Source organism: Salmo trutta, chromosome 36, assembly GCF_901001165.1.
Source record: "Salmo trutta chromosome 36, fSalTru1.1, whole genome shotgun sequence".
Lineage (NCBI taxonomy): Eukaryota > Metazoa > Chordata > Actinopteri > Salmoniformes > Salmonidae > Salmo > Salmo trutta.
The window spans coordinates 7,296,015-7,306,846 of NC_042992.1; the positions used below are offsets into that span (position 1 = coordinate 7,296,015).

General features: G+C 46.3%; 1 protein-coding gene across 5 annotated transcripts in view; it reads right to left on the reverse strand.

The window, feature by feature from the left end:
- Positions 1-203: 203 nt before the first annotated feature.
- The window catches only part of LOC115175310 (alpha-tubulin N-acetyltransferase 1), a 43,928-nt gene continuing 33,299 nt past the window's right edge, over positions 204-10,832 (reverse strand). For 2 of the 5 annotated variants that reach the window (XM_029734483.1, XM_029734484.1), the window contains 3 exons: positions 10,402-10,476; positions 7,398-7,617; positions 6,512-6,695 (listed from right to left, as the gene is read on the reverse strand). In XM_029734483.1, coding sequence (XP_029590343.1) covers positions 6,687-6,695; positions 7,398-7,617; positions 10,402-10,476 — 304 coding nt within the window. In that variant the 3' untranslated portion in view covers positions 6,512-6,686. Of the gene's footprint in view, positions 1,210-1,795; positions 1,922-2,155; positions 2,260-6,511; positions 6,696-7,397; positions 7,618-10,401; positions 10,477-10,832 lie in introns of those variants that run through there. The other 3 variants (XM_029734480.1, XM_029734482.1, XM_029734481.1) reach the window with 3 other exon arrangements.

Below are 10,832 nucleotides of genomic sequence, written 5' to 3' on the forward strand. Positions count from 1 at the left end.
TAATGAACACCACCCTGTTTTGTACTGACACGTCTGAGGTTTAGTGGTAGTACTGGACCCAGTCAGTAGAGAGCGCTGCAGCTGGTTCAACAGACTCTTGTGCAGTGGATTTGATTGAACATTTCATTGATTCTGATTTATAATACATAACACAAGGCTAACTCATAATGCTATTCCATCAACATTAGGGACAAGTCAGTTTCTGTGATCCGTCTGTGTAGCCAATTTATTTCTAGAAAAAAAAAACATTGACATTCATAGCATAATACTTTCTCTTCAGATTAAAAGAAAAAAATACATTGAATGAAATAGTTACAACGAAATGAATTAAAGTGGCATAAAATATGTCTGGTAAACTCAAGTCTAATGGAATTTCAAGCATGGCTCCATTGCCTTGGGAGATTCTGATCATTGTGCTGTAACCCATCATGTTACACTCTCACACTGTCTATGTACATCCCAAATGGCACCCTATGATGACCTGGGCTCTGGTAGAAAGTAGTGCACTAAATAGGGAACGGTGCGCCATTTGGGACAGATACAACACTCAGTGATCAGAGAAATCTGGCTGACTATTGTTGCGTACCAACCAAACCCCTCACTCATTCTGTCTTGTTATAAACGTACAACCACTAATTAGTGATCAGGAAAGAGGGATGAAGGGAAGTGGAGGAGGATTGGCTTTCTTCTCTTTTATCGCTCTATTCTCTTCATCTGTATCCATATGTGGCTTTCTTCTCTTATCTCTTTTCTCCCCACTCCCCCCGTTTCTCTTGATCCCTAATCATCAGTCTGTTTGTCCGTCTGTCCATGTTGCGTCACCAGGGTCTGGTGTTTCTATACTCCTGCCTGACCCACTGGGTTGTGTTACAGCAGCTCTCTCCCAGCGTCCACGACCACCCTCCTGTCCCCATGTCCCTCACCGGCTCCGATGGTCCCTTCTCAACCACCTCCAGGGGCCCTACTCCCCAGGACCTTCCTCCTCTACCTCTGTCCCTCTCAGCCTCCGATGGTCCCTTCTCAGCCACCTCCAGAGGCCCACCTCCTTCTCCTCCACCCCTCCCTGGCCAGGGCTCTCCCCCTACCCCCATCCGGAGCCCCTTCTCCAGCAGCCTGGTCTCCGTCTCAGCCTGTCTGTCTGGTTCTCTGGTGGTCGTCATGGTGGTCTGGGCTCGGAGCGGCTCCTTCCTGGATAGGAGCGGCTCTTTCCTGGATAGGGGCAGAGGTGGGAGAGACAGGGTGAGGTCCAAAATTATTGGGACACCGACTTTGTACATTAATACACAACTGAATTTGTCCCAATACTTTCGGTCCCCTAAAATTGGGGGGGGACTTTGTTCAAAAAGTGCTGTAATTTCTAAACATTTCACCCGATATGGATGAAAATACTATAAAATTGAAGCTGACACTCTACACCTTAACCTCATAGTCATTATATCATTTCAAATCAAAGTGCTGGAGTACAGAGCCAAAACAACAAATGTGTCATTGTCCCAATACTTTTGGAGCTCACTGTATACAGGCAGGGACCTGGACAGGTTGAGACGGAGGGATGAAGAGAGAAGAAGAAGAGGCATGATGGAGGCGATGAGTGATAGAGAAACGGAGAGAAGTAAAGAAAGAAGATAAATCATTTGTGTGCCGGAGAGGGAGAACAAAGAAAAGGTCATTGTCAAAAACAGGTCTTCTGTAATTCAGGTTTATATGTCATGCTTTCATTTGTATCCGGCCACTATTCAATGCCTTTCCAATCCACTTCATACATTTATGATGTACAGTCTGTGAGATGTACAACCTTCTAAGAGTGTTTCTATGTGAGGGTGAGTTAGGACTCCTTGGATGTCAAACCTGTCTCTGTGTCCCAGTGGCTCTCTCTGTCCTCCTATGTCAGTCTCTCTGTCTCTCAACACTGGTCTCAAACCTGAGGAGAAACACAGCACTAACAGGTCAGAGGTCAGAATGGACCACACAGTACATCCATGGGCATGCTGGGTAATGTAGTTTGTCCCAAATGGCACCCTATTTCCTATGTAGTGCACTACTTTTAACCAGGGTCCCTAGTCAAAAGTAGTGCGCTATATCGGGAATAGGGTGCCTTTTGGGCGTGTTATTACGGTGTACTACACATGTCCCGTAGCCAATCAAATCTGGTTACCTGGCAGTTTGAAGGTGTTCGGCTTTGGCTCCAACAACAGCCCAAAGCCCCGGGTGTTGACGTGGCGGCTGTAGAGGTTGTCCCTGGCAACCAGGCCCTGTTGGCTACCACGGCGATGGAGCAGGGAAGGTAGAGAGGATAGGAAGAGCAAGGGAATGTAAAAAAAAGACAAGGGGACAGGAGAAAACAGGGCACAGAGAATGATGTGTGAGAAATGAGGTAGGGAGTGAGACAGAAACAGGGTAGTATAGGGCCAAGGAAAAAGACAAAGAGAAGAATTGTGTTTGAAAGGAAAAAGCAACAGAATTCAACATAAGAAAAACACAAAATGAAAACATAATTAGCAAAACAAAGGTATAAGTGAATGCTTGACAAATCATACAAACAATAACAAAAGGTCAATAACCATGTGATGCCAAAATAGATGCTTATAGTCCTGTGGTTCAGTTGGTAGAGCATGGTGTTTGCAACGCAAGCATGGTGTGTGCAACGCCAGGGTTGTGGGTTCGATTCCCACGGGGGGCCAGTACAAAAAAAATATAATAATAAATGCATGAAATGAAAATGTATGCATTCACTACTGTAAGTCGCTCTGGATAAGAGCGTCTGTAAAATGACGTAAATGTATATATAGGGGAACTAGTAGTGTCCTGGAGGAGGAGTATAGTGTATATAGGGTAACTAGTAGTGTCCTGGAGGAGGAGTATAGTGTATATAGGGTAACTAGTAGTGTCCTGGAGGAGGAGTATAGTGTATATAGGGGAACTAGTAGTGTCCTGGAGGAGGAGTATAGTGTATATAGGGGAACTAGTAGTGTCCTGGAGGAGGAGTATAGTGTATACAGGGGAACTAGTAGTGTCCTGGAGGAGGAGTATAGTGTATACAGGGGAACTAGTAGTGTCCTGGAGGAGGAGTATAGTGTATATAGGGGAACTAGTAGTGTCCTGGAGGAGGAGTATAGTGTATATAGGGGAACTAGTAGTGTCCTGGAGGAGGAGTATAGTGTATATAGGGGAACTAGTGGTGTCCTGGAGGAGGAGTATAGTGTATACAGGGGAACTAGTAGTGTCCTGGAGGAGGAGTATAGTGTATATAGGGGAACTAGTAGTGTCCTGGAGGAGGAGTATAGTGTATATAGGGGAACTAGTAGTGTCCTGGAGGAGGAGTATAGTGTATATAGGGGAACTAGTAGTGTCCTGGAGGAGGAGTATAGTGTATATAGGGGAACTAGTAGTGTCCTGGAGGAGGAGTATAGTGTATATAGGGGAACTAGTAGTGTCCTGGAGGAGGAGTATAGTGTATATAGGGGAACTAGTAGTGTCCTGGAGGAGGAGTATAGTGTATATAGGGGAACTAGTAGTGTCCTGGAGGAGGAGTATAGTGTATATAGGGGAACTAGTAGTGTCCTGGAGGAGGAGTATAGTGTATATAGGGGAACTAGTAGTGTCCGCGAGGAGGAGTATAGTGTATATAGGGGAACTAGTAGTGTCCTGGAGGAGGAGTATAGTGTATATAGGGTAACTAGTAGTGTCCTGGAGGAGGAGTATAGTGTATATAGGGGAACTAGTAGTGTCCTGGAGGAGTATAGTGTATATAGGGGAACTAGTAGTGTCCTGGAGGAGGAGTATAGTGTATATAGGGGAACTAGTAGTGTCCTGGAGGAGGAGTATAGTGTATATAGGGGAACTAGTAGTGTCCTGGAGGAGGAGTATAGTGTATATAGGGGAACTAGTAGTGTCCTGGAGGAGTATAGTGTATATAGGGGAACTAGTAGTGTCCTGGAGGAGGAGTATAGCGTATATAGGGGAACTAGTAGTGTCCTGGAGGAGTATAGTGTATATAGGGTAACTAGTAGTGTCCTGGAGGAGGAGTATAGTGTATATAGGGGAACTAGTAGTGTCCTGGAGGAGGAGTATAGTGTATATAGGGTAACTAGTAGTGTCCTGGAGGAGGAGTATAGTGTATAGTGTATATAGGGGAACTAGTAGTGTCCTGGAGGAGGAGTATAGTGTATATAGGGGAACTAGTAGTGTCCTGGAAGAGGAGTATAGTGTATATAGGGGAACTAGTAGTGTCCTGGAGGAGGAGTATAGTGTATATAGGGGAACTAGTAGTGTCCTGGAGGAGGAGTATAGTTTATATAGGGGAACTAGTAGTGTCCTGGAGGAGGAGTATAGTGTATATAGGGGAACTAGTAGTGTCCTGGAGGAGGAGTATAGTGTATATAGGGGAACTAGTAGTGTCCTGGAGGAGGAGTATAGTGTATATAGGGGAACTAGTAGTGTCCTGGAGGAGGAGTATAGCGTATACAGGGGAACTAGTAGTGTCCTGGAGGAGGAGTATAGCGTATACAGGGGAACTAGTAGTGTCCTGGAGGAGGAGTATAGCGTATATAGGGGAACTAGTAGTGTCCTGGAGGAGGAGTATAGCGTATATAGGGGAACTAGTAGTGTCCTGGAGGAGGAGTATAGCGTATATAGGGGAACTAGTAGTGTCCTGGAGGAGGAGTATAGCGTATATAGGGGAACTAGTAGTGTCCTGGAGGAGGAGTATAGCGTATATAGGGGAACTAGTAGTGTCCTGGAGGAGGAGTATAGCGTATATAGGGGAACTAGTAGTGTCCTGGAGGAGGAGTATAGCGTATATAGGGGAACTAGTAGTGTCCTGGAGGAGGAGTATAGCGTATATAGGGGAACTAGTAGTGTCCTGGAGGAGGAGTATAGTGTATATAGGGGAACTAGTAGTGTCCTGGAGGAGGAGTATAGTGTATATAGGGGAACTAGTAGTGTCCTGGAGGAGGAGTATAGTGTATATAGGGGAACTAGTAGTGTCCTGGAGGAGGAGTATAGTGTATATAGGGGAACTAGTAGTGTCCTGGAGGAGGAGTATAGTGTATATAGGGGAACTAGTAGTGTCCTGGAGGAGGAGTATAGTGTATATAGGGGAACTAGTAGTGTCCTGGAGGAGGAGTATAGTGTATATAGGGTAACTAGTAGTGTCCTGGAGGAGGAGTATAGTGTATATAGGGTAACTAGTAGTGTCCTGGAGGAGTATAGTGTATATAGGGGAACTAGTAGTGTCCTGGAGGAGGAGTATAGTGTATATAGGGGAACTAGTAGTGTCCTGGAGGAGTATAGTGTATATAGGGGAACTAGTAGTGTCCTGGAGGAGTAGAGCGTATATAGGGGAACTAGTAGTGTCCTGGAGGAGGAGTATAGCGTATATAGGGGAACTAGTAGTGTCCTGGAGGAGGAGTATAGCGTATATAGGGGAACTAGTAGTGTCCTGGAGGAGGAGTATAGTGTATATAGGGGAACTAGTAGTGTCCTGGAGGAGGAGTATAGTGTATATAGGGGAACTAGTAGTGTCCTGGAGGAGGAGTATAGTGTATATAGGGTAACTAGTAGTGTCCTGGAGGAGGAGTATAGTGTATATAGGGGAACTAGTAGTGTCCTGGAGGAGGAGTATAGTGTATATAGGGTAACTAGTAGTGTCCTGGAGGAGTATAGTGTATATAGGGGAACTAGTAGTGTCCTGGAGGAGGAGTATAGTGTATATAGGGGAACTAGTAGTGTCCTGGAGGAGTATAGTGTATATAGGGGAACTAGTAGTGTCCTGGAGGAGGAGTATAGTGTATATAGGGGAACTAGTAGTGTCCTGGAGGAGGAGTATAGTGTATATAGGGGAACTAGTAGTGTCCTGGAGGAGGAGTATAGTGTATATAGGGGAACTAGTAGTGTCTGATAGAAAAACATGTTCTGGACAATATCAAATTCTCGGTAATGTTTCTTATTGGCCACATGTTTTCATGACAATGTGAAAAGTCAAGTTTTATATAAAAAAAAATGCCTATTGTGAGAAAACCTGTAATGAATAAATAAACACGTTAGCTGCTGTATAATGAATATGACTACAAAAGTGTTCATGTTATTTTAGTGGCCTCGTACACTGTTAATGAGAGTATTGTAGGTTAAAGGTCAAACTATTAGTGAAATACAAGCTCTAAAATGGCGGATCAGGTGAACAGAAAGCAATCTCACTTTTCTAATTTTGTTGGGAGATAGTTTTAATAGCTTCTTCTAGAAAACGGCAGGCAAAAAGTTACAGGCAGCATCATAACTCTCTCAACGGGACGACCAGCACAACTAGGAAAGGTTGAACAAGTTCTAACAGACAGAAGGGAGTCATATCCCTTCTGTTTCGTAGTAAATTAAATCATTGAAATAATACTAAACTCCCTGGCCAGGACAGACAGATCGGTAGGTTGCATCCTGATCGTCCACCCTTCTGACTAAGTGTGTACTTGCACACTTCCCGTCATAAATTTAACAATGGTGTAAACATCGGGGGGGGGGGGGGGTCCACCATTGACGGGAAGTGTGCAAGTACACACTTCAAGAGAAGGGTGGAGAATTGGGATGCAAGCCATAGGCTAGCTAACAGACTAAAAACCACAGTCCTTCCTTTAAAAAGGAGCAAACTGTGGTGGGAAGAGTCGAAAGGTGGTCAATGGAAGCTGAGCTGTGATCGGTTAAGGGAACTGTCCTCATGTTAAGGATGGGGAGGAGGCAGAGCCAGAGAGAGGGGGATGTGAGGAAGGAGAAGGATTAGATGATTGAATTTGCGAGAGTGTACAAATGAAATAAAAGGGAGTGGTGTACACAAACGAGAGAACAAGAGAAAGAAAGACAGAGAGAGAAACAGTGTTTAGAAAGACAGGCCACAGAGAGAGCAGAGCTGGTCACGCAGGACAATTAGATAGGAGAGAGAACGCAGGAGGCTTGGAATCAGAGAGAAGGTACTTTACCCAGGGTGCCTGTCCCAAATGACACACTATTCCCTATATAGCAGAAAGGGAATAGTCTGCCATTTGGGATGGACCCACAGTGCCCTGAGGCTGGCTCTTTTACATGGAACAATACTCTTAATGAGAGGAATGCTGTGTCCGCTGCCAAGCCTTCCAACCCTGGCAGAGACACAGACAGGCCCTCAGCATAGAACACACACTGCCACTCAGATATACTGCTGTAACACCTCTCACACAATCCTGGGTTAAGTTACATAGAGTTTTCAGTGAAGTAGTAAAAGTAGGGTTGCAAATGATAACGCAACGTTCCCAGAATTCCCAGGTCGGAAGATTCCCTCTGCTTATTCCCTCCTGATTCCGGTGAATCAGGAATCACTCCAACCGAGATTCCTGGGAAAGCAGGACATTTCGGGACCTATTCTCAGAATACCATACCTGGTGCGCTTTGCCCTGCAGTTGAGGCTGTTGATGAGTGGGGGGTGAGGGTTCGGGCCCCTGTTGCCCCCAGGGGCAAGTGCCGGGGCCAGGGCCGGATCGGGACGCTGGCGGCCCCTGCTTGGGGAGCACGGGGAGGATACCGACAATGGGGGAGAGAGGGGAGGAGCCGCGTGGCGACACAAAGGCCAGGGAAGAGCCTTCTGCTCCTCTCGCACAGCTGTAGACAATACCAAGAGGGAGAGGGGGAGACAATACCATGAGAGAGAGGGGGAGACAATACCATGAGAGGGAGGGGGAGACAATACCATGAGAGGGAGGGGGAGACAATACCATGAGAGGGAGGGGGAGACAATACACAGAGAGAGGGGGAGACAATACCATGAGAGAGAGGGGGAGACAATACCATGAGAGAGAGGGGGAGACAATACCATGAGAGAGAGGGGGAGACAATACCATGAGAGAGAGGGGGAGACAATACCACGAGAGAGAGGGGGAGACAATACCACGAGAGAGAGGGGGAGACAATACCACGAGAGAGAGGGGGAGACAATACACAGAGAGGGAGAGGGGGAGACAATACCATGAGAGAGAGGGGGAGACAATACCATGAGAGAGAGGGGGAGACAATACCATGAGAGAGGGGGAGACAATACCATGAGAGAGGGGGAGACAATACCATGAGAGAGGGGGGGAGACAATACACAGAGAGGGAGAGGGGGAGACAATACACAGAGAGGGAGAGGGGGAGACAATACACAGAGAGGGAGAGGGGGAGACAATACCATGAGAGAGAGGGGGAGACAATACCATGAGAGAGAGGGGGAGACAATACCATGAGAGAGGGGGAGACAATACCATGAGAGAGGGGGAGACAATACCATGAGAGAGAGGGGGAGACAATACCATGAGAGAGAGGGGGAGACAATACCATGAGAGAGAGGGGGAGACAATACCATGAGAGAGAGGGTGAGACAATACCACGAGAGAGAGGGTGAGACAATACCACGAGAGAGGGGGAGACAATACCACGAGAGAGAGGGGGAGACAATACCACGAGAGAGAGGGGGAGACAATACCATGAGAGAGAGGGGGAGACAATACCATGAGAGAGAGGGGGAGACAATACCATGAGAGAGAGGGGGAGACAATACACAGAGAGAGGGGGAGACAATACCACGAGAGAGAGGGGGAGACAATACCACGAGAGAGAGGGGGAGACAATACCACGAGAGAGAGGGGGAGACAATACCACGAGAGAGAGGGGGAGACAATACCACGAGAGAGAGGGGGAGACAATACCATGAGAGAGAGGGGGAGACAATACACAGAGAGAGGGGGAGACAATACACAGAGAGAGGGGGAGACAATACCATGAGAGAGAGGGGGAGACAATACCATGAGAGAGAGGGGGAGACAATACCACGAGAGATAGGGGGAGACAATACCACGAGAGAGAGGGGGAGACAATACCACGAGAGAGAGGGGGAGACACAGTGATGACTGTCAAACAGAGCACCTCTGCTACTACATTATTCAGGATCTAACACAAACTGATCTCAGTACAGTGCATCATCACTAGGCTGACAAGTGTCTCTGACAGACATTCATAAACAGGGCTATCTAAAGCAAGATTTGATTAAGGCTTCGTGAATCTCACAGCTCCATTCATAAACAATGGTTATATAAACTCTATCCAACTATGTTGACATTTCACTGAGGCCAGAAGACAAACCAATCAACTGCACAGAGACACTATGAAACGTGACTGGACAGAGAGGTCCTACAGTACATTCTACCATGACTGTCAGCGGCACATCCAAAGCTGTTATCAATGCTTACCCTGGTGAATGGCTCAGTGTCTTTCAAACTAAACTGACCTAACCAGGCAGAATAGATGCCACACAGATGCCAACCGCCCTACAGCACTGTGTTTACAATGGGTGCAATGAACTGGGAAATATCTACAAGTAATGATGTTTACTCCAGAGAAAATACTATGTGTCTTCATCGGGCTGTCATACGATGTCATGACTGTGTATTTTAGTACAACATAAATTATGTAACGCTGCTACAATATATATACAAAAGTATGTGGACACCCCTTCAAATTAGTGGCTATTTCAGCCACACCCGTTGCTGACAGGTGTATAAAAATCGAGCACACAGCCTTCCCTGTAGCTCAGTTGGTAGAGCATGGTGTTTGCAACACCAGGGTTGTGGGTTCGATTCCCACGGGGGGCCAGCACAGAGAAAAAAAAAAAAAAAATGTATGAAATTGTATGAAATGTATGCATTCACTACTGTAAGTCGCTCTGGATAAGAGCGTCTGCTAAATGACGTAAATGTAAATGTAAATGCAATCTCTATACGGAAACAATGGCAGTAGAATGGCCTTACTGAAGAGCTCAGTGACCGTCAACGTGGCGTAGTGCATAAAAATCATCTGTCCTCAGTTGTAACACTCACTACCGAATTCCAAACTGCCTCTGGAAGCAACGTCAGAACAAGAACTGTTCGTCGGGAGCTTCATGAAATGGGTTTCCATGGCCGAGCAGCCGCACACAAGCATAAGATCACCATGCGCAATGCCAAGGCGTCAGCTGGAGTGGTAAAGTTCGCAGCCATTGGACTCTGGAGTAGTGGAAATGCGTTCTCTGGAGTGATGAATCACACTTCACCATCTGGCAGTGGAAAGCCTTCCCAGAAGAGTGGAGGCTATTATAGCATATTAATGCTCATGATTTTAGAATGAGATGTTTGACGAGCAGGTGTCCACATACTTTTGGTCATGTAGTGTATGGTCCAGCTACAGTTTACTATGTAGTGTACATGGGCTGGTTTCCTGGTTTTTCCTGGTTTCCTGGACACAGGTTAAGCCTAGTCCTGGAATAAGAAGAATCTCCATTAAATGCATTTTAATCCAGGACTAGCCTTAATCTGGGTCTAAGAAACTGGCCCATTATGGTTTAGCCTGTATGTGTTCTGTCCATAGGTGGCTCACCTTCTCTCTCCGTTAGCGAGTAGGGCTTGATCTCTCCGTCCGCCTTTTTGGGGGGAACCTTTCTCAACTGGGCCGCTGTTGAAGAATACAGTCAGCAATGGGGGAAACATTATGGCAACCTTATGGCAACCTTATGGCAGGCCTGGGTACAAAGTGAGTAGACCTAAACATGCCGTCTTACCTTCATACAAACAAGCATTCTACTGGACGGACACTATACCTAAACTCAGCAAAAAAAGAAACGTCCTCTCACTGTCAACTGCGTTTATTTCCAGCAAACGTAACATGTGTAAATATTTGTATGAATATAACAAGATTCAACAATCAAATCAAAAGTAACAGTCAGTATCTGATGTGGCCACCAGCTGCAATAAGTACTGCAGTGCATCTCCTCCTCATGGACTGCACCAGATTTGCCAGTTCTTGCTGTG